The sequence below is a fragment of the Hippocampus bargibanti genome, linkage group LG08, assembly GCF_051943395.1.
Source record: "Hippocampus bargibanti isolate YZ-2025 linkage group LG08, ASM5194339v1, whole genome shotgun sequence".
In the NCBI taxonomy this organism is placed as follows: domain Eukaryota; kingdom Metazoa; phylum Chordata; class Actinopteri; order Syngnathiformes; family Syngnathidae; genus Hippocampus; species Hippocampus bargibanti.
This window is the reverse complement of record NC_142741.1, coordinates 17,761,418-17,785,080: the sequence shown is the minus strand read 5'-3', so window position 1 is coordinate 17,785,080 and position 23,663 is coordinate 17,761,418. Positions and strand designations below refer to the sequence as shown.

At 40.0% G+C, this 23,663-nt stretch overlaps 1 protein-coding gene across 3 annotated transcripts in view; it reads left to right on the top strand.

Annotated features, from left to right (window-relative positions):
* The first annotated feature begins 2,736 nt into the window (after positions 1-2,736).
* dachd (dachshund d) overlaps positions 2,737-23,663 on the top strand; it is a 212,087-nt gene continuing 191,160 nt past the window's right edge. The window contains exon 1 of one of the 3 annotated variants that reach the window (XM_089003288.1): positions 2,737-4,733. In XM_089003288.1, coding sequence (XP_088859414.1) covers positions 4,144-4,733 — 590 coding nt within the window. In that variant the 5' untranslated portion in view covers positions 2,737-4,143. The remainder of the gene's footprint in view (positions 4,734-23,663) is intronic. The other 2 variants (XM_089003286.1, XM_089003287.1) reach the window with 2 other exon arrangements.

The window sequence follows — 23,663 nt, the reverse complement described above, 5'->3', positions numbered from 1 at the left end:
AAGTGAAAGGTTACCAACATAAAGGGCAAATGGATTGCCACCCCAATGAATTTTAAGCAGCTATTGATTTTGAAACTACAGGCCGCCTCTTTTCTTGAATGATAATTTTCAAATGACACAACCGAATCTCTTTCAAGTCCTCTGACACAACCGAATATCAGAGCATCTGTATCGTTTTGGATGGCAACACAGTCTTTCCTCCCAGTGGGAGTAGTAATGTGTTCACGCTTTCCAAAAGTCATTTAAAAGAAGACATTTAAGATATGTGAAAAGCAGTTTAAAGTTGGCACATGGGTGTTATGTTATAGGGTCCTATTAATAAAAAATATATATAGAATCATGACTAGGATAGCACACAGTAGTGCACATGTAGGCAAGGTTGACAATGCTGGCAGATGGGCTTGTGGCAACCAGCCATTTTTGCAATCAGTCGCATGCACTCTGAATAGAACGTGCCAGTGGACAGCTATGAATGCTATGGGAATCTCTGTCCTGCTCACAAAGTCAATTCTCATCTTTATAAGACACCATATGTCACGATAAAAGGCAAGCTTATCTCAAGAAATCCACCCATCAATTCACTTTTAGATTGCTCATCCATATTCTGTTTGCAGCTGAACTGAAGGCAAAAACAGTTGACTTGGAATGAGAGGTTGGATACACCCTGGCCTGGTTGGCATTCCAATCACAGTATCACAATGCAATTTTATGTTTATTCCATAGAATATGATGTAAAATGCTGATATTTTTTTGTGTTTGTTTTTATTATTCCTGAATGGGGGAAACATTAATAATATGACTTCAGACTAACCAGCTCAGCCGGCTGCTGCCTCACCGCTCGTCTCCACTTAGTATTTGAACGGTAAATGTTGAAATTCAGCGAGTTTGAAAAAAAAAAATCAAAAAATGGTGAAGTTAAATGGAAAAGAACGTTCAAGTACAAATCACTCAAGAAATATAACTGTTTAATTTATTTTGTCATTTGATATTTCCATGATGACAGGTGAGGCACAGCCTCACCTGCCTCCCCCGACTGCACGTCACTGATATTCGTAACTGGATGAGTAACAAGAAAGCATCTTCTCCGAATCTGAACTCTCTGAAGCCATTGTTTTGATTCTGGAGCAAGGCAGTGTGTGACCAATATTGAGGTCACGAACAAGGGGGCGGGACTTTCTGAATCTGCCCAGTTCAAAGCTCATTTTGTGGCAGTTTTGGGACACTTAAAGTAATTTTTATTGGTGTTTTGCATTTGACTAAAAATATCAGCCTGTGTGTTTTCGGTATTTTAGATGATATAAAACCTTTTTCTGATGTGAGTTAGGAAAAAAAAATAGTGTCGGTTGTCCTTTAACTACCCGGTGAAAGGATGAGGCTATTGGCAGCAGGTGTGTTCATGCAAGGAAGTGCAAACCCGCCACCTGCTGCCGAATCCGAATGTGACAATAATGTGGTGTGCCTGATAGTTGGAAAACTTTCATATATTTATATACAGTAAAGTCTCGTTATATCGATATCGGTTATATCGATAGTACCGCTTATTACGATACTATTTCTATGAACGCAAGGAGAAAATTACATGCGCGCAGGGACGGATATATCCATAGTCCTGGTTATATCGATATTTTTTCGGACTCCCGAGAATATCGATATAACGAGACTTTAATGTATTATATTCCGACATTTGGTTCATTCATTGAAAATGTGCCTTACAGTTTGGTGTGCCTTATACAGGTGCCCACACTTTTTCAGCCTGTGAGCTTCTTATAAAATGTAAAAAGTACAAAATACTTTATTTGTTTATTTACTGATTACCATATTTTCCGGTGTATAAGGCGCACCAGAGTATAAGGCCCACCCCCATCGATTGGTGTATTTTCAAGCTTTTCCCATATAACGACTGACCCAAAAATATGCATACCCATGAAAATTTGAATAGTGGCGTTGATCAAAAATCTATTTATTTCAAATTACAATCACACATTATTCAGTTAATGGAAGACCATTCACCCGAGTTTCAGCTATTTGTGTCAATTTTTAGTCAATTTATGGATTTCCCAAGATCTGTTCCAAATGTCCACCATTTCGTTGCAAGCAAACCTGTACTCGTCTAACAAAGTTGTCAATCACTTTTACACACTCCTCTTTTGGAAAAAAACATCGCTGCAGTCTGATGAGTACAGGTTTGCTTGCAACAAAATGGAACACATTTGGAACACATCTTGTGAAAGCCATACATTGACTAAAAATTGACAGAAATAGCTGAAACTCTAGCGAATGGTCTTCTATAAACTGAATAATGTGTGGTTGTAATTTGAAATAAATAGCTTTTTAATCAAAGCCACAATGCACATTTTCATGTGTACGCATCTTTTTGGGTCAGTCGTTATATGGGAAAAGCTTGAAAATACACCAATAAATGGGGGTGGGCCTTATACTCTGGTGCACCTTATACACCGTAAAATATGGTAATCAGTAAATAAACAAATAAAGTATTTTGTACTTTTTACATTTTATAAGAAGCTCACAGGCTGAAAAAGTGTGGGCACCCCTGCTGTAAGCTTAAAAAGCATGAAAAAATTTAAGAGTGTTGAGGCTTCAATTGAAACCACAGTGGTTCTGGTGGTTTGGACTCAGGAGAACTATTTCCTGAACATTACGTGCAATATTGAGGAGCAGGCATGAATTGAGTTGTTGTGGGTGAGTGTGTTTGTGAAGTGCACGCGCATTCTAAATCATTTTTTAAATGATGTGTGGTTTTTCATTGTGACAGTCATTTGATGACAAAAATGTAGTTACAGCTGACTGTTGAGTTGTGATGCATTATATTTAATACATTTTGAAAACGTGTTTTTCTCTAAATTAATTAAAGGATCTTGATCTTCATGTAAACATAAAATGATAGAATGTTTCACTGACTTTTTCCAAAAATATAGAAAGTGCGCATGCGTGTGCGCATTGAAAGTTTGTGTGGGTGTTTTGGGTGACATTGAATCTGATTGAACTGTAATGCTTGCTGCACTTGAAAACTTAAAGGCGGTTTAGTTTTAATTTTTAAAGTACTAGCCCTAATTGTAACTTTGTAAGAAACATTGTAGGTAGCAACAAAAGGATAGTTGTCACTTCACGGAAAGCAGTATAATGATGGTATGTGGGTGTTGGATACACTGAGCAGTTATTTCATGCATTTGTTTAAAATATCCATAATAGGGCAGTGTGTGTGCACACATTGACTTGAACATATTTATTATAAGAGTGAACATGTATTTAGTGTAAACGTGTGCCCTTTTTTTCCGTTTAACTTTCAAACCATAACTCCTGTTTTAGGCTGTGATGCAAAATGAGTAAGTAAAAAAAAGGTTCCACTGGTGAAAATAACTTGGAAACATTTAACAAGCGTTTCCTGTGCTTGTTTAAAAAAAAGTAATCATAACATGATTGTGTGCGTGTGTGCAAAGTATTTTTAAAGCGCGTTTGAGTTTTGAGTATGACCTTTGGAATTAAACCACGGTATGATCCACGCTGCCTTGATGACTTTTTCCTGTTAACTTTTAATTTGATAATCCCGATCTTGGTTCTAAGATTTCAAAATCAGCAAATTAAACAAAGGCGTATTATGACATCCACAGTCGGGAAAGAAACGTTTTATGTACTTGTTTAAACACATATTCAAGATCGGAGCGGGCATGCGTCTTAACTACGTGCGCGCGCGTGTGCATGCGCATGTGCGTGTGTCCTCTTCTAAAGGCTTTTTGTAGCACTGTCCCCAAGCTCCACCCCTTCTCGCGCACCGTGTGACAACAACAAGTCATCGAGCGAGCCGAGCTTCACTTTTCAGCTCATTTTCCTGCTGTCATTCCTCCTCCTATCTTTGATCATTGTCCTGCCCCCCTCCTCCTTCCTCTCCTCCTCCACCTACTCCTCCTCCTTTCACCCCCATCACGAGCTACTCACGTATCTCTTCTTGTTCTTCTTTTTTGGTGCCACAACTTCCACGCAACTTATCTGAGGAGCTCCCGACACCACAAAAAAGAACTCCGGAGGATTCTTATATTTGGCCAGGCTGGCTCGCATACTTTGAACTTCGGCGACTCGTCCCCGTAACCCACACCCCCCTCCCCCCCGAAAGATTGCAAGGTGACCATGGCCGCCGTCCCGGCTGCTCTCCTCCCGCCGACTTCTCTGGTCGCGCCACCGCCGCCTCCTCCTCCACCCCAGGTCGCGTCCAGCAGCACCGGCATCAGCGCGTCCCCGCCGTCTGCCACCTCCTCTCCGTCTCCGTCCTCCTCCTCCTCGCTGCCTCCCCTGCCGGCAGCGGTGGGAGCCGCACAGACGCTCTTCCGTTCTGAGCTGTTGGCCGCCGGCAGCCCGGCGGGCATCGCGGCGGCCGGCAAACCCGTCTACTCCACTCCGTCGCCAGTGGAGAACATTCCTCAGAATAATGAGTGTCGGATGGTGGAGCTGCGCGGGGCCAAGGTGGCTTCATTCACGGTGGACGGCTGTGAGCTCATCTGCCTACCCCAAGCGTTCGACCTGTTCCTCAAGCATCTAGTCGGGGGCCTGCACACAGTTTACACCAAGCTCAAGAGGCTGGAGATCACGCCGGTGGTGTGCAACGTGGAGCAAGTCCGAATCCTCCGCGGGCTCGGTGCGATCCAGCCCGGCGTCAACCGGTGCAAGCTCATCTCCAGGAAGGACTTCGAGACTCTCTACAACGACTGCACGAACGCCAGGTGACTGCGAGAAGTGTGTGCGTGTGTATTTGCGTGCGGGCGGAGGGGGATGAAGGTCCGTTGTGGTCTGCGCTTTTTGCGCGTAAAGTGCTCTGAATTTCGTTTTATGATCTCCTTGATTTCTCGTGAATATTGTTTTTAGTGCAAAAGTGTTTTAAGCATCTGCAAGTTGTGACATCATGGGAGGGTGTTATAAAAGACATAAAAGTTAGATGTCTTATATATATGAAGGAGAGATGTCAGATGAAAAGCGGTACACAAAAAGTGCTGGAGAAGTCTGGATAGGGGGCACATCTAGTAGTGTAGAAATAGGCCAACAACTCTTTTTCAACTTGTTACCATTTTTTACAAACGTGACCCTCTTGCTCGGCATTGTCGAATATAGTTACTCTGGGCTTCAATTAATGATCAAATTATTCAATTCATGTATTCACTTTCAGTAAATAGTTTTTTTGCCCAGTGGAACACTTTTTTTACAATCACTTTTAAAACAACAAAAAAACTTGGATTTTTTACATAAATTGACTGCCATGAGTCCACTCCATAATAATGATTACAAATGTACCAAGTGCACATGCCAGCAATTATGATGAGATATTAACGATGCTCAATTAAACATCCTCCATTTGTAGAAAAGCTCACCACAGATACATTAGTACATTTGCACACACACACACACACACACACACACACACACACACACACACACACACACACACACACACACACACACACACACACACACACACACACACTCAGGAGGGAATAAATCCATCACTCCATATTAGCAATCAGAATAATTTTGAACCTCCATATGTTTTAATATGACATGATTAAAAAGCCACAGATCAATAGTTGATTATTTCTCTCCCTTCACACGCACCAGTGACACTGTCCCTCTCACCTATCATTGTGATTGATTCTGTATCGATTCCCCCCCCACCAACAGTTTCCAGGGAGACAAGAAGAAAATGCAAATATGATAGAAAGGTGGCGGAAAGGTTGGCAACACTTTAAGGCGCTTGGTCAGCGTTAACATTTTGTCCACTGCTTAAATCACAAAAATTAACTCACTCACGTTTTATGTCAAGAATTATTATTATTATTATTATTATTATTATTATTATTATTATTATTATTATTATTATTATTAATAATAATAATAATAATAATAATAATAATAATAATAATAATAATAATAATAATAATAATAATAATAATAATAATTATTATTATTATTATTATTATGTTTAAATGGAATAAAGTTGGAGAACCCATTCAGATTTCACCAATACTGAATATATAGACAATATATGACCATCAAAAATGTATATTATCCCATGTGATGTGCACAAGTGAGTGCCATGTTTTGGGGTGTTTGACTTTTACTGATTTAAAAATTAAAATTTGTACATACATACATTTCATGCCTTTCATTCGATGACGGCGTCAATCCACATCATTTGGCGTCTGATAGAAAGCCCCATGGGATACGCTGTGGTCATTTACGACCATGCATTTCATGTTAAAATTAGAGCTTCAAAATTATTCCTGTGTAGGATCCAATGGGTTGAGTGGTTGCCGAGGTTACGCCACCTCCCATGCCCCCATACACTTCTTATTAGGCTTTAGTCAACCATGTAAGCTAAAATGAGCAAATTTTGACACACACGCATCACCCGTTTCCTGTGTGGTGACATAGTCGAATGCCTCGATGTGTAGGTGTGTGTGTGTGTGTGTTGCTTTGGTGGATTGCTTTGGGTGAAAGGATAATGCAGTGCCTCGCACCGCTTTAATGACGCTAAAGTGCCGAGCCATTTCGGTGCGCACGGACACAGCGCTGTAATTGTCTGTGAAAGCCGCCAGGTCCTGCGGGTCGGTGCTGGGCTCCAAATCAATCAGTCAAGAAGAGGCCTGCCTGGCCGAGCGTCCGTGCGCCCGCTTGTCCCATTTGGAGAATTACATCACGTGCAAGAGGCATCTGCTGGATAAAAGGCTTCTGTTGCTTACAATGATTTTATTTGCCGGGGATGTGTGTGCGTGTGGAGGGCGTGTTTGTGTTTGATTGAACTGCTGTTGACAAGATGGTCAGTTTGTGTAAACAGGTTGCCCACCCCCACCCTTTTTTCCCACCCGTCAGATGAAAAAGTATCTTCTGGAAATCGTCTCGCTTCCCCATCAGTTGCGGCTCTTGTTTATTTCCGAAACAATGAGGTGAATAATACTTGTGTATCGACTACAATGGGGTTGCACTATTTCACATGCAGCTATTAACCCCCCCCCCCTACTCCCCTGTCCATCACCGCTTGTCTATTGTGTTAAATAAACACAGTTCAACACTGTTCCACCAATGGTTGTTGCCTCTGAGAAATAATTTGGATTCATACAACTCGTTCTGATGTCGAGCATGTTGCAAAGTTTAGCTGTCAATGTGAGAAAATGTTAACAACAGGAACACACTTCTTTCCCTTTTCTTTTGCTTTTATTCCTAAACACCAGGCTAAACATGTTTTTTAGAAAAAAAGGGCAACCAAAAACAAACTTTCAGGATACATGCTTTTTGTTGGACAGTTATGTTTAATCTTGCAATAAAAGCTACAGTGAAGCTACAGATGTAGTTCCTGTTACAGGATGAGGCAGTCTGAGTTTTCATAACAAAATAGAGGTACTGAATAACTGTCTCAAGTTAACATCATCTTTTAATTATTTACAAATACAGTAAATAAATACCACACCCTGGTGTGTGTACGTGTTTGTGTGTGCGTGTGTATGTTAGTTTTGAGAGAGTTGGGGGGGGGGGGGTGCTGCTGGCTGTAATGCCACCATGTCCTGAGTTACCACAGTAAAGACGTGGCATCTGTAAAGCTGATAAGCTTTGGTAAATCTCAGAGAAAATAGATCATTGTTAAAACATTTATCTGAATCTTTTTTATCACAACTGAAACCTCTTGCACCTGTGACATGGTGTACATATACCTGATGTTGATTTTAAACAAAACACGTATTTAGTATTTCTACATATATCCAGGAGGGCTGACCAATTAATTCCAATGCACATCGAAATGTAGGAGCAGGCCATGTTAAACGTGCAGATTCCGTGATTTATAGCAAAACACTTACATTTGTCCAGACAGTGGGCTACCGGTACATATTTTTATGTACCGGTATGTTAATTCAATGTATTGATTTTATAATCCGAACGGTTACATGGGGCCAGAAGGGTCACCATTGGATACTATTTCAAAACCGTTAAGTTGTTGTATACTGACCACAAGTGCATATGATAGCTTACCCCAAATGGTTCCCAGTACTTCCTCCTAAGGACAAATACATTATCGAAGACAATGGTTATTTTCGTTATGACAGATACCACGGGGTGGCTCCTTATATATCTTCACTCCATCTCACCCTGCCCACAGCTATGATGTGGTATCTGGAAAGCTGACATTTAATATTGAGTCTAAAATACAATTTTGAGAAAAAAGTTAAGTCTTTACAACTTATGTAATCTTCTCTGCAGTTTACAAAGTAAATGCTTAGAGAAACGATCTGAGTAATTGAGGTTTGCATCAACAATGATTAAAAATAAGGCATTTCTTGGCATAAGAAGAGATCTGTTTTTTAGGTACGGTTTTCATGTGACCTTACCACATGTACCTTTTACACTGTGTTTTTGTTAATCTTTAGGAATATCATCAACATTGACCCTTTGATTTTCTGAAGCGCTCTCTTCCGTTTCTTTTTTTTGCCTACTGCATACTAACAGGCACACACAGATCGAGGTTCAGTAATCTCCCTTACATTATGAGCGGCCCTCCAGGAGCCCCTCTGTTCCAGCTACTTGTTTTCCTTTTCATTTTTCCCGCAGTGGGATGGAAAAAAGGTTCTTATTGCCGTGTGACACTTGAACTCTCTGAAAGGTTATTATAACATAGCAGGTAGTGGTGGGCAAGCGAGCTGTTTGGTGGACCTAAAGATATCACATATCTCTCATTGGTTTGCTGTTGCTGAGAAAGGCACAGTGATGTTGCAGTTAATTGACAATCATGGTCCCGTCTCAGTCACCCTGAAGGTTAAGCACCCCAGACATGGTCAGGTCATGCGACTGGGGAAGGACTCCCTCCTTAAAGACACTTTTTATCGCTACGAGGCACCCATGGTATCGTGACTATCCTCACCCGCAAACATGATTTTATATATATATATATATATATATATATATATATATATATATATATATATATATATATATATATATATATATATATACAGTAAAGTCTCGTTATATCGATATCGGTTATATCGATAGTCCCGCTTATTACGATAGTATTTCTATGCACGCAAGGAGAAAATTACATGCGCGCAGGGTCGGATATATCGATAGTCCCGGTTATATCGATATTTTTCGGACTCCCGAGAATATCGATATAACGAGACTTTACTGTATATATATATATATATATATATATATATATATATATATATATATATATATATATATATATATATATATATATATATATATATATATATATATATATATATATATATATATATAAGGTTATTATAAGGTATATATAAGGTTATTTTTACCTTTTAATATATCACAATGTGACAATACCGTGCACTATTCTCATAAATGCTCTGTTTGTTCTTGATCTATTCAGGATTTATTATGTCCCTAAAATTAGCAATATTTGTCATTTTACTGGGCAAAGTATGAGCGCCAACATATCATTACAGCTTTATTCTACATGTTTGTGTGTTCAATATTTTCAGAGAATCACTTCTATGAAATGCTAAGGAAATCACAAGATGCCATTACTGGTGACTCAATTTTAAAGCGTGCCTGCAGGCTATTCCCATGGTCCTTGAGGACAAGATGGTGCCTGTAGTCCATGTTGATGACCTTTGATCTAACTTAGCAGAATAAAAGTGTCCAGGGGTGGCAGCCTTTGCTAACTATACTTTTTACTCACTCAGACCCCCTTTTCATCAAATACACCACATTGACATGACATCAGGCTGGCGAGCCATACGTTCTTGTGAGCCAGGGACAATGTTTTGTTCATACTTGATTCTTTCCATTTCTTTGTTCATCACCACTCATACGTCTCATGTTATGGATTTATTTTAATGTTAATTTTTTTTATACACACAATTTACCAACTTGACACGTTTTCATATTGTTACAACACAATCTTGTTCACGACAGAATTTGTATTTTCTACCTTTCTTTGGAGCCAGATACAAAAGACAACATTTTAATAACAACCAATTATCTGTTTTAAACAGACACATTTTATAAGTTTCAATCTTTGTTTTTTTGTGTTTTTTTGCACATACGTTTTGTATTGTTTTACATTGCATTGAAGGAGATGACCCGATATATATGTATTCATTAACACACACACACACACACACACGCACACGCACGCACGCACACACGCACGCACACACACACGCACACACACGCACTCACACACACGCACGCACGCACGCACACACACACACACACACACACACACACACACACACACGCACACACGCACACACGCACACACACACACACACACACACCCACACACACACACACACACACTCTCTCTCTCTCTCTCTCTCTCTCTCTTTAGAACAAAAGGAAATCATCTGCACATTTTGCCTGGCATCACCGTGACTTGCTTGTGCACGTTTCAAGCATGCTTAAACCTACACACAGACATGCTCACACATCTGGAAATGACAGTAATTGTTTTGTATAGCGCTCTGTGTGAACTGCCACCAAAGGTGTAAGCTCCTGCTACCCCCCCCCCCCCCCCCCCCCCGCTCCACCGCGACTTCTCATCCGCCGCCGTTGAGCTCCCTGATAATATATTTGTTTTCTTACAAGACGCCAACGTGTTTGCAGGTACTCGAGGGAGATTCCTGGATTCCATTCAAATGCTTCTACTTTGTTAAAGTGGGTGCCGTCACTCGGCAGCCACATCCAAGAGGGAGCCAGAGCGATAATAACTTCAAAAACAAGAGTGACAGATGCCTCATTAGACAGGGTAGAGTGAGGTGGTGTGGTGAGATAGTGGTACATTAAGCTGTTTGAAATCCAAAACCATCCAAGTATGTCTCTTCCTTGAAAGTGAACGTGTGTTTTATTTTATGCTTTTGTATATACAGTGATACCTTGGCTTACAAACTTAATTGGTTCCCAGACAGTGTGTAAGGCGAAAAGTGTGTATCAGTGTGTATGCCAAAAATAATTTCCCTCAGGACACCATTAAAATGAGAATAATCCATTCCCAGGTCCCCGTAAAACATGATTTTCTACTTTCTAATTTTCTAAGCCTTAAAACTACACAAAATATACTTTTTTTATGTATAATAAATGGTATTATAAGAAAAAAAAATAAACTGTACTGTATAATAAAGTCGTTTTATTTACCTTTGTGATGGTCCTTTGTGATGGTCGTTGATGGCATGATGTAATAGAGTGGCCGGTTTCATCAGAATGAAACACTTCTTCTTTCACCATCTTGAGGAATGATCCCTTGGAGGTGCTTTCTCTGCGATAATTTTACGTTTTTCCTTATCAATTGTGTTCTGTTTAGCTGGGTTGATAGCTTTTTTGCATCAAGTGTACAGATGGCTTGTGCGGGTTATTTGTGGAGCCTGATTGATGGGATATTTTAACCTTCCAGTCTGCACTCTGCTTTTGAACTCTCAAAGTTGAAGCAAGTTCAAATTTCACTGTTTTCTATGCATTTTCTCGCATTTCACTTGTTTTTTTTCACTTTTGTTTTTTCGTTTCAAGCTCTGTCGTCTCCCTTTCGTGTGTGTATGTGTGTGTGTATGTGTGTGTGTGCATGTGTGTGTGTGTGTGTGTGTGTGTGTGTGTGTGTGTGTGTGTGTGTGTGTGTGTGTGTGTGTGTTTTCTCCCTCCGGCACTCTGTCGTCTGCCTGTCTCTTTAATGTTTAAACCCCCCCCCCCTCCCCCCCACTGCTTTCTTAACCAATTACATGGCTTTTACCGAAGAGGCCATTTTGTTTTTGGGAGAACGGCCTCACTGTCTCTCTGTCTGTAACCCCCACCCCCTCACTGCTGCGTTCTTGACCAATCACGTGCCTTTAACCGAAGACTGGGGGCGGGGAATAGAGGACAAAACAGTCGGCCACCATTTTCTTGTGAGGAGAACGGGCTCGTTCGCGGACGACACATCACTCATTGTGGCAGCTCCGTGTGTATCCCAAAAAATAGTTTGTATGCCAAGGTGCAAGTGGCGGCAAGTTGCAACCCACCCCACCTTGCAAATAGTCTCCTTGAAAAATCAGAAGGGCTTTATTAACATGACATTCATCCAGTTGGAACAACTGCACAGACATACACCAAATGAAATCTTTTTGGGTGTGGTGGGGGGGATGATGTAGACGGTGCAGATTTGACTTGTTAAAAGAGGCTTTGTTTGCTGACGTCTTAACGACGTTTGTGGCTTTGGAGGCTATTTGCATGAATAAGATCTGTTTGCTTCATTTGCCTGCTGTAGCGGGGCGTCAAAGAGAGTCTGCGGTTGTTGGAATTATGACTACTTCAGTTTTATCGTTTTCTTAGAAAATGACTTTCATCTTGTCAATGTTTCTGATTCACTTTTTCATATTTTTTTTCGACCCGTGTTGTTAACTTTTACCTTTCCCCTACATTGAATTACAATTTGTTCTGCCAAATTAACACTATTCTCATGCATACCAATTTATTTATTAAAACTTTAAACGTATCCTAATATTGCAACTTTTTTCACTCATATTTTGTCATTCATTCATTCAACGTTATTCTCACAATGTTAAGTTTCCCTTCTAAGATTTCGACTTTGCATATCATTGTATAACCTTATTCCTGTCATGTCTCAAAAAGTTACATTTTATTAATTTAATAATAATTTCTGAAAATTCTGCCTTTTTTTTCTTAAACTCATGTGACCACTTTATTCTCTTGCGGCATTCCACCATTTTTTGGTCATTAATTCATGGCAGTACATGTTGCATAGTATATAAAATGACTCTTTAACAGCAGTTAGTGAATCACATAAAACTCGCAAGCTTCACATCAAATGCCTACCTCTCGACGCAAAGTCTCCTCCCCACCATGCGCTGCATTTAGTGAGGGTGGCGCACGTCTCAGACGGGAGAACGCTAAACGCTCCTGACAAGTTAGAAGCTGGAGATGAGATTTCCTGATTGGAGGAAAAGAAATAGGAAGACGGGCCTTGGGTCGCCATCGTCTAATGTGGTCACATGGAGAAATTGATTTCCCTCTGAAATTAATTAATTTTTCATATTGCCTAAAGCTGGACTTAAAAAAATACAATTTTCCTTTTTTTTTGGGAAAAGTATTGCCTAATCATATTAATGTTTTTTTTTGCCCCAAGGATGAAACGATAATTGTACAAATGCATTTGGAAATATGTATCACTGAGTATTTATGATTAAATTATGCAAATAAGACGCTTCCCATACTTGGGGGTGCCCAGATTGTCTAATTAGGATTGATATAGCGAGGAGATGTTGGGGAGCCTGAATACAAGCATGTCCAAAAGAGCAGAAAATTGAAAATGACAAGGATGGAATCCTTAAAAAGTGTCTCGTTTGCTCTCCCGCTACCCCCTTCCTCTTTTCTGTCTAATTCGGCGTGGCCGTATCAGGAGTTAATTTTCTCTGGGTTCATTTCTCGTCTGAGCTGACAGGAAAATGAATTCATCAGGGAGGCCATCTCAGATGGGATTCCACAAATTTCCTCCACTTGTTTTTTTTTCTTTCGCTGCCGCTATCAGGGATGAATCTTCTCCTGCATAAACACACCAATGTTGTTCCTCAAGAATTACTCTTTCTTTAGCTCTCTATTCCAAACAAGCAGCCTAGTTTTAATAATGTCAGTTTATTACAGCAACAATCCCACAAAATTCCCTTTGGAATTTTTTTTTTAATGTGCTACTCCACATGCCATCGATTAATCACATTTTATTTAAACCAGGGGTGTCAAACATACGGCCCGCTGGCCGGAACCGGCCCCCAAGGAGGTTCGATCAGGCCTGCAGGATAATTTGAAAGTGGAAAAATGCATAAAAGACATGGAATTAATATTTTTAATTCGCTGCAATTCATGGATTATCCGCTAAGGGCGCACTCTTTCCATCAGAGTAGAAGACACGCCGCATCACTGAGACAGTCTGAAAACAGCAGACGGTGTCAATGCGCCATCTGCTGCTTGTTACGACGTTGTTAATACCTTGGTCTCTACCTCTCCGCTACACCCTCATTAGCCAAAATGTCGTTATCCAAACGGAGAAAAGTAGATAAGGAGTGTAGAATTTTCAAAGAAAAATGGACCACGTCCTATTTTTTTACAGATATGCACAGAAAATCTTTGTGCTTGGTGTGTTTGCAACAAGTTTCGGTATTGAAGGAATATAATATTCGACGTCACTATGAGACTCATGACAGCGAAAAATATGACGGGTTGCAAGGACAACTGAGAAGAGAAAAGATTAACGAATTGCTGGCGGGTCTGAGGAAACAGCAGTCAACTTTCATCCGGAGCCGAGAAGTCAGTGAAGCAGCGGGAAAAGCCAGCTACCTAATTGCTAGCGAAATAGCATTAGCATCAAAGCCGTATTCCGACGGTGACTTTGTTAAACGATGCATGATGTAGGCGGCTGAACTTGTATACTCCGAGAAGCGACAAGCTTTTGCTAATTTTAGCCTGACGAGGAATACTATCGCAGAGAGGATTGATTGCATTTTCCGTGGCAATTGACGAGAGCACTGACATCACAGACGTGGCCCAACTGGCCATATTTATTCGAGGAGTTGATGAGACATTGACTGTTACTGAAGCGTTTCTTGAGTTCGTGCCAATGATGGACACCACAACAGCTGAGGGCATTTTCGGCTCTGTTGTTGTTGTTGTATTGGACAGAGATGGAGTGGACTGGTCCCACGCTGTCAGCCTGGCTACAGACGGCGCGTCATGCATGGTCGGAAAGAAAGCAGGTGTCGCGACAAAGTTCAAAGACAAAGCACAAGCCCTTAACGGAGGAGATCGTTTCTGGACATTTCACTGTATTTTGCACCAGGAGGCATTGTGTTGCAAGTCGCTGAAAATGGACCACGTCATGGAGGTGGTTGTTCGCACTGTAAATTTCATCCGGTCCAGAGGTCTGAACCATCGTCAGTTTGACAAACTTCTCAGCGACAGCAACATTACCCACAGCCTGCCATACCACACTTTAATGTTAGTCAGCAGCTTCAAAACAAAACTCCTGTGATGGAATTCTACTGTTCATACAACTCCATAAATTTTCAGTATGTATTGTATGTGTATGTATGTTTCATGTATGAAGTTTACAGATTTACAGGACAGGTGAACACTTTCTTCATTACACATTTAAAATCACTCTCCTTATTTTGTAAGGTGTACGCAGGGATTACATTTAGATTTTATATGCATATGTGTAAGTGGTTTAAAAATTCCTTTCTTTAAAAGTCTCATTTAATCTTAAAGTGCATTACTATATTTTTCAGTACCAATTGAAGTTTTGTGCCTTTGTACAATCAGTGGTATCAGTTGCAATGCATATTTGTGAATGATACAAATAAATTGCACATTTGTCTAAGGAAATATGAGTTGTTTCATGTAATGTTTTGTAAAAGGATAGTTCATTAAATGTCAATATTTTCCTAATGTTCCTTGTGTGTTATACATACTTGGCAATAAAGATGATTCTGATTCTGATTCTTTACACCAAAACAAAGGAAAGACATGATATTTTTGCTATTTTTAGCAGAGTGTGGTATCATTTGGTCCGGCTCACTTGACATCCCCCTAGGCCGTATGTGGCCCGCGATGCGAAATGAGTTTGACACTCCTGGTTTAAACCATCCAGGTGTCATAAAGCTCTTGAATGCAAGCGATTGCATTGCCGTGAGCCCTTGTTGTTTTTATCAATACTGTGTTAGGCTCATCCCTTAGTCATATTCCCATCGTTTCATGCAAAGGGCCTCAATCCAAATTGTAACAAGTGACGAAAGAAAAAGGGAATCTATTTAAGCAGTGCAAGTGAGGGAAGCAAGCACACTTACAGCAGCCAACAGTCAGGATAATTTTGCTCAATATTGCAGTTCAGCATCACAGTGACACATTTTTCCGACTGTGTTTTCTTCAGTTGAAGAGCATGACATGGAATCTTACATTGAAAAAAATATTGTTATCTAATCTTTACCTGGTGCAAACTGAGAAAAGCCCCCAGAGCTAATGACACTTGAGACGAACGGCTCATTCTTCACGCTGCTTCAAAAGCTTTCGCCCTCAGTCAATACCTTGTGATGACCAACCAAAGAAAAATGACCTTAACTCTCTTTGACGGGTTGTCTGTAGCACACAAACACTCATGCAGTCACTGTTTTGTGTGTGTGCGTTTGTGCATGTGTCTGTGTGTATTGTGTTGGATTCAATCTCACATTGCAGAGTTGAGTCATCCGATGAGACATTGCTTTGATTTTTCAACACAGGCATTGCATTGTTTCAGGTTTTACTGAAAAGCACAACCATAGTATTAAAACGTGTGGTGGGACTAACTTTGGAATGTGGCTCAAACTTTGGGCATTGTGGTAGATTGGGAAATTCCCCTTTTCAGATCGTATCAACCTAATTCTTTAAGAGATAATTTTAAACAATTACATTTATAGGTCATATTGAGTGGATTGGTGGTTCTAGACACAGACCTTGATTCCGCCGTCCAGATCAGTTTACAATGTAATCTTAGGAATATGTTAAAAATGATCTGGGTTGTTTATTTTCCGGTATGAATACATTACATCGGGCAATTAAAAAAAGTGTGATAGCCCTATTATATGACGTCAAAAAATAATTTCGAGTTTCAGCTCTACTTACATTCACATGTACTGATATTGCTAAAAAAGATGACTTGAGCGTATATCGATGAGAAGGTTTCTTCAGCCGTATAGATTTGTACAGATATTTGTACAGATGACGGCTGAAGAAATCTTCTCATCGATGGACCACTCCTGTACGACTTAGACCTTACACAGACTTGAGCGTATAGTTTGGGATATTCCCTGCCTTTTCTTGGATTGGATTGGATTGGATATGCCTTTATTAGTCTCACAGTGGAGAAATTTACATTTCACAGCAGCAAAGTGATGAAAGGAATGAAAGTAGAAAAACGAAATACATGAGCTGCTGGAAAGGCAGCCACTCTCGCGGCGCCGTCTTGAAGTCAAAAGAACAAAAAAAAAACTAAATGACAAATAATATGACAGCATAGAGACAATATGACAAAACAAAGACACAGAGAGACATTCATTCTTCAGGACTTGCTGTACCCTCTTTGTGATGACATGAAACAGTTCTAGATGAAAGAGGAGAGGATCAAAGCGTCTTTCCACCAGTGGATCAGGGACATCATGGTGGAATGTGCATGTCAACTACAAGCTAAATGTTGAAAGCAAACACGCAGCTGTAGCATCCATTGACGAAAAGAGATTGTCTCACATCTTCTGTTCCACATAAATCTGCTTCAATTCCAAGCCGCAACAGTTCCACATACGCATCGGCGCTCTGCGCTGACGCTCCTTTCTTCTTATTGCGGGTTCCTCAAGCCATGCATCCATCCAGCCGCAGACTGTCGAACAGCACTGACCTTTCCGCTAAACAAAGCGGGGCTGTGAAGATGCTGCCCATTACAGGCGCAAAAAAGCACAACGGCCCCTTTGGTGTCCAGCGATGGCAGTCGAATGGCTCCGACATTCCTCCCATTCAAAAACAGTACTGGCATATTCATGCTGCCGAAAAGGCGCAACCGCTCAGCACAGTCTCCTCCTTGATGAATGTCGTGGTCAAAAATGCTGAAAAACAATCTGTATCCGTTCCACACGACGCACAACAACACAAAGTGACAAAAGAAAACACAAAACAAGACAAAAACAACCAAAAAAAAGCAAGTGCTCATGAGAGCACTTGCTGAGGCTGCCTACTCGGGCGCCATCTTGGACTTCTTACTTTTCTTCTTACTCTTAATTGCTTTGGCTCTTATCCGGTAGACCTCATGCATTCCGTGGCACAAAGTAGTACTCCACTAAATGTGCACAACTCTAAATTACAACTTGCTGCATTATGCTACAAAAACATCACCCGAAAATCATTGCTCAAAAATCTGGAGTAAAGCATTCACATGAATATTGAACTGCCTTAGTGGGGGAACACTGGGGATTATTTTCCCAAACTGTTTAGTATTCCAAACCACTTTTAACTGAACTAGAACTCCTTTGTGTAAATAAATGACTTGGATATACCAACAAATAATAATTCAAGTAGAACTAAGTTCAATGAGGGGCGTGCCTTAATACTTTAATACATTGTAGCGCTAGACGTCTGACTCGAGAGGTCCACCCCTCGCCATCCCGCTTACCCGACAGCACCTTGGCTTGACACTGCGTGTGTCTCTGCGGACACCGCCTGTCACCCTTTAAGATGTAGGTAATAATAGCCTTGCGCCGTGGCAAAGTGGCGGCGCTGGCGATTTTGAAGAAACGTCAGGGCGATGCTGACATTTGAGTCGGCAAGGGGGACAAACAAGAGCGGCCTGGCCAATAAAAAGATGACCGCAGTTAATCCGGCTGGACAGAAGAAGCGAGGTGCAGAAAGATGAAGGCTGTGAGTGTCAGTGTTGGATGAAAATGTGTTGACCTGCTGTTATTGGTAGCCAACTCATACCCTTCGCGTGTGTCAAGGAACAACAGCGCTAGGGGATGACTGTGGATCACTGCCACGAATGTCAATCTTATTTTCTTGAAAGTTGTGACTGAAGACAACATAGAACAATGAAATAGCAGCTTCTCAACAATTTAGGTCGTGTGTTAACTGACAAAAGATTGGCTCAAATCACCTACTTCCAATGGTCCGTAATACCGGTGGGCAAGCCAGAACACCTGGTGACTCAAAACATCCGCGGTTGTTGTCAAGGAGCGACTACAGATTTGGGAGTGCAATAAAAAAGGCCACCTCAGTTTCTTTGAAGTTGCCTCAATTTAAAGGAGATTTTGTCCTTGCAATTTAAAGCAGTTCACAGTTTCCCAAATTCACAGCCCTTAACTTTTTTTAGAATGTTATTTTTGTCATTATGTTATTATGCTGTAATTAGGCTGTTATGTTATTACCAAGCTCAGCAGGAAATCCATCATACTTTTGTGGCGGTAGGGTAAATTTCTGGAGAGTCTGTGACTGTCCAAAGCAGGAAATGTTCATCTCTCCGCATCCTGACAGCAATGCTAATAAAACGATTTCACAAATTATTTGCGAGCCATTTCTGTGGTTAACCTTGAACCAATTTCAAATAATCAGAAAGCCTTTTATTTTACAAGGTCATGCAGGATTTAAATCATAATAGTTGGTAGTATATTTACAGTACAGTTGACAATAGTCCTGTAAGCAGTTTGTGAAAAAAAAAAAAAAAAGGTTTAATTTGTGTAGCACGGTTGGTCCACTATTATTAAACACTAGCACTTGTAATCGGGACCTCGGCATGCTTCTTCTGACTTTGTGAGTATAGTTTTTGGGATGGTCCTTTTCAGTTCCCAGTGTTCCCAGCGAGTTCTGTGACAGGTATGCTTGTATGATTTTGGTGTGGAAAGAGCTATTTCCTTCCTAAAATGGCCATGTGTTCTCATTCTTTTCTCGACCTACAACCACGAGCTCAGCTTAAATTGGAACGGTTAAGTGCACCTCATCCCCAAATCAGCAAGTTGCATCCATCCAACCAACCGCTTTCAAGCCTCGAGCGTCTGAAAAGTAACTTTTTTTTATGTCATTCCGTAGCGGTGTGGCAAATAATTACACACCGTGACACCTCCTCTATGGAAATCAACACGGCTCATGGTAATAAAGTGGCCCGAGGCTGGAACGGCGCGTCCACATACATTAACTCCGGCACGGCTCACACATTTGCAGTGCGCGAGTGTGCGAGGTAGTGTGAAAGTGGGAGAGTTCACATGTGAATGGTCTTGTGTGAAAAGCAGGATGAATTGAGTCAAGCTGACATAGCATGCCAATACGCTTTGTCTCATTCCCAATGCTGTATTCATTTGTTGTGCTCACACATTTATTGCATGATTGACAATTATGAGAGGCTGACCTACTTCTTTGTGTGGATTTTTTCATGGCCTGCCTTTGCTTTCTTTCTTGTGTGCATTGTATGGTGTGCGTGTAAGATGTTGGCACTGAGGATATGCTCTGCCTGGACTCTGTATCCGAACAAAATTTTCTATTAATGGCCTCATATATTTTGCATTGTATTGCGTCATATTCTCTGTGTTGATAAACTAAACTAAATGTGCTCCTCTATTAAGAAATGAGAGATGTCTACATTATCACTACTAAGTGGTGTTTTTTTCCATCAATGAAAAACAACAGCAAAAACCCATTATAATATATATATATATATATATATATATATATATATATATATATATGAGAGTTTTGACCTTGAGAGTTTTGAAAGGCGCTTAGAAATAAAATATATATATATTTATATATATATATATATATATATATATATATATATATATATATATATATCTTTTAAATCTGCCATTGCCTCATTCCCTTATCCCTTTATGGCTTATTCTACCTGAGCATTGTGCCCAGTCGAGCTTGGATCACTTATTGGTGTCTAGGAGAGCAAGATACCTCCTGGGAACGCTGCTTGACTGGGCCCAGCAAATGATACAAGGCGGGCTTTAGCCTGGAGTTAATACTCTGCAAAATTGTCCCACGCAGTCTTGGTGAAGAATGGTGCAGAACGGTGATGATTAAATGACATCAGCATATCAAAAACATTTTTCGCAGGCTAGTGGATCTGAAGTGTCTCCCAAGGTTACTGTCAGAAAAATATATTTGAAATTGTAATGGTCATATATGGAATAAATAGGTGTGTAACATATTATTTCATATAATATTGAATACAACTGGATCAAAATTCATATCGTCTCCCTCTGATGTTGACCTTGGTGACAATGATCACAGGTTTGACTGGATTTTTGGTACAGTTTGGGAGACTGAATTATATATTTCTCATGTATTTATTGTTTGACCTTTATCAATTGCACTAAGTAAATATTCCCATGTTTGCCCATGATACGTGGAAACAAAATACCAACCTATTTTTATATCATATTTTTCTGTATCACACATTCAGAGCTGGAAAATATCATATACAGTAAAGTCTCGTTATATCGATATTCAAGGGAGTCCGAAAAAATATCGATATAACCGGGACTATTGATATATCCGAACCTGTTTGCATGTAATTTTCTCCGTGCGTGCATAGAAATAGTATCGATATAACCGGGACTATCGATATATCCGATATCGATATAACGAGACTTTACTGTATATCATATTATATTTTATCTGATACACCATTGTTAGAATTGGATCAATTATTTATATTGTCTCTTTTCAACGTCAAATTTCATGTCAATTTAGAAAACTCTTCCCACTATGAGGTTTTAACCCTTTTAGTCACCCTTTTGTGATAAACGTTCTACTGCAGTGATCACTATCCCTGAAAGGGTTAAATATGCCTATACCAAATATTAATTTAGAGAACATCAGTTTTTTTCTTTCTTATGTTCCAAAGTCTAAATTCCGATTAAATTCCGTTAAATTATGACTATGCTTTTCTTCTTCTGGAGTTTATGTCAGGCAGGACACAATCTTGATTACACATGAAATCACATTGTTATTTATTGTGATATTAATTTACTGGATCATATTTCCATCTTGTTGACTGATGTTACACTAAGTGCATGTAAAAAAAAAGTCAACAAGCTTTTCATCAAACTTTGGTTATGAAATTTTTATTTGTCATTTACATCGACTTAATTACCCAGTAGTCAGAGTATTGTGATCGCATCTATGTCATTCAAATACAGTAAAGTCTCGTTATATCGATATTCTCGGGAGTCTGAAAAAATATCGATATAACTGGACTATCGATATATCCGATCCTGCGGCATTTAAATTATTTCCTTGCGTTCATATAAATAGTATCGTAATAAGCAGTACTATTGATATAAATGATATCGATATAACGAGACTTTACTGTATTGTGATAATGTCATGAATAGCAAGTTACTCTTCATTTCCCATTCATGTCTCATATGTACTTTTCAATATATCTCATATTGCTTCAAAGTGATACTAACACTGTCACACATATGTATATCAGGACTTATTCTGCAATTTTTCTACTCAAACCAAGAATCCCTCTTCGGGATACCTTTTCATTGGTCTTGCTTTGAAGCCACTTTTAATGAGATGGAGGTGATCAATTACTTTTGCAAGAGCAGGCCACACTTTGTTATAAAGCACATGAAAGACAACGTAATAAACCCAAAAGGTCCTTCTATAGTTATCAAATGGCCTCTCTCTCCCCCTACTGACCTTTCAAGAAGCCACGCTAGGAAGTGGAGACAATGCAAAGAAACACAGATCGTATTTCAGACATCAAAACCTCCTTTGTACCATTTATTTGCCTTGGAGAAAGAAAGCAAAAAATGACCCATGACACAGGAACAATAAAAAGAATGAACCGCTCACATCAAGCAAAGTTTGTTTTCCATTGGCGGATACATTCCGTCCCCCCAGACCCCCCTTTTTATCTGATGCTTCCAGCAGAGGTGGAGTCGGTGCAACTCTACTAGTGTTCATCCACAGCTAAGCCTCTAGTGTGTTTGAACGTCTGTAAACATTCACTATTTGTGTTGACGTCGACAGCTGTGACATTTCCTGTTTCTGTTGTTGCAAGCTACAGACAGTACATTAGGTTGTTCAAAAAGACTGAAGTAAAGGCAGGGACAAAACAAGCTGTGGAACATGGCATTATTATCATTTATTAACGTTTCATGCATCTATCCATCTATTTTTCCGATCCGCTTATACTCACAAGGGTTGTGAGGGTGTTGCAACCTGTTACAGCAGTCTTCTGGCAATAGGCTGGGGACACACTGAAGCAGTTGACAGCCAATCACAGGGCAGACACAAACAGCCATTACGCTCACCCTCACACCCAAGCACAATTTTGGAGTGTCCAATCACCCTGCCATGCATAAGAACATGAAACCTCCACATAGGGAAGCTGTGAGGTTGACTTGCTATCCAGTGGACCAACGGCCATTTCATTCATTGTATTTATTTTTTTAAATTAGTGATACAAATAACAGTTGTGCTGCATTATCAAAAAAATCTGTTTAATTTGCGTATTTATATCTGAATCTAAACTACTGTCAATTTCCAACATTAAACATTTGCAAAAACAGTCCAAATACTAAAAGCTTGGCAGTGTGTTTATCATTGTGATAGTCCAAACAATTCTCTCCAGAATTAGCTGATGAATATGCAGGCAAAATTGAATAAATGGATAGTCAATATGCAAATTTGGGGAGGTAGAAATCTGCGCATTATCAGGCTAGACTACATTTTGGAATTTTTGCAGACCCGTACAAGCCTCTGCTGCGTGCCGCATCAAAAGGAAAATACAAGACATTTTGCAGTTGTGGGTGTGAACAAAGCCAACTTGATTTTCGGCCAAGAGAAAGAACTCTCTCATTCCCTTTTAAGTGCTGCGGGCAAGAGGTTCACTGATCGGCCTTGATATGGTCAATGAATATGTTGAACCCAGAGATATCTGGTTATAAAAGGCATCAATTAAGATCCGGGCCTTTTGAGCTGCTTGCCAGAAATAATGATCAATGTTTATTTCAAAGCATTAAATATTTCCACCCAGAAGTTGAATCCTCCCTTGTAATTGACAGTAAATAACAACACAGGTGTAGTCAATGAGTTATTTTTTTATGTAACATAATTGT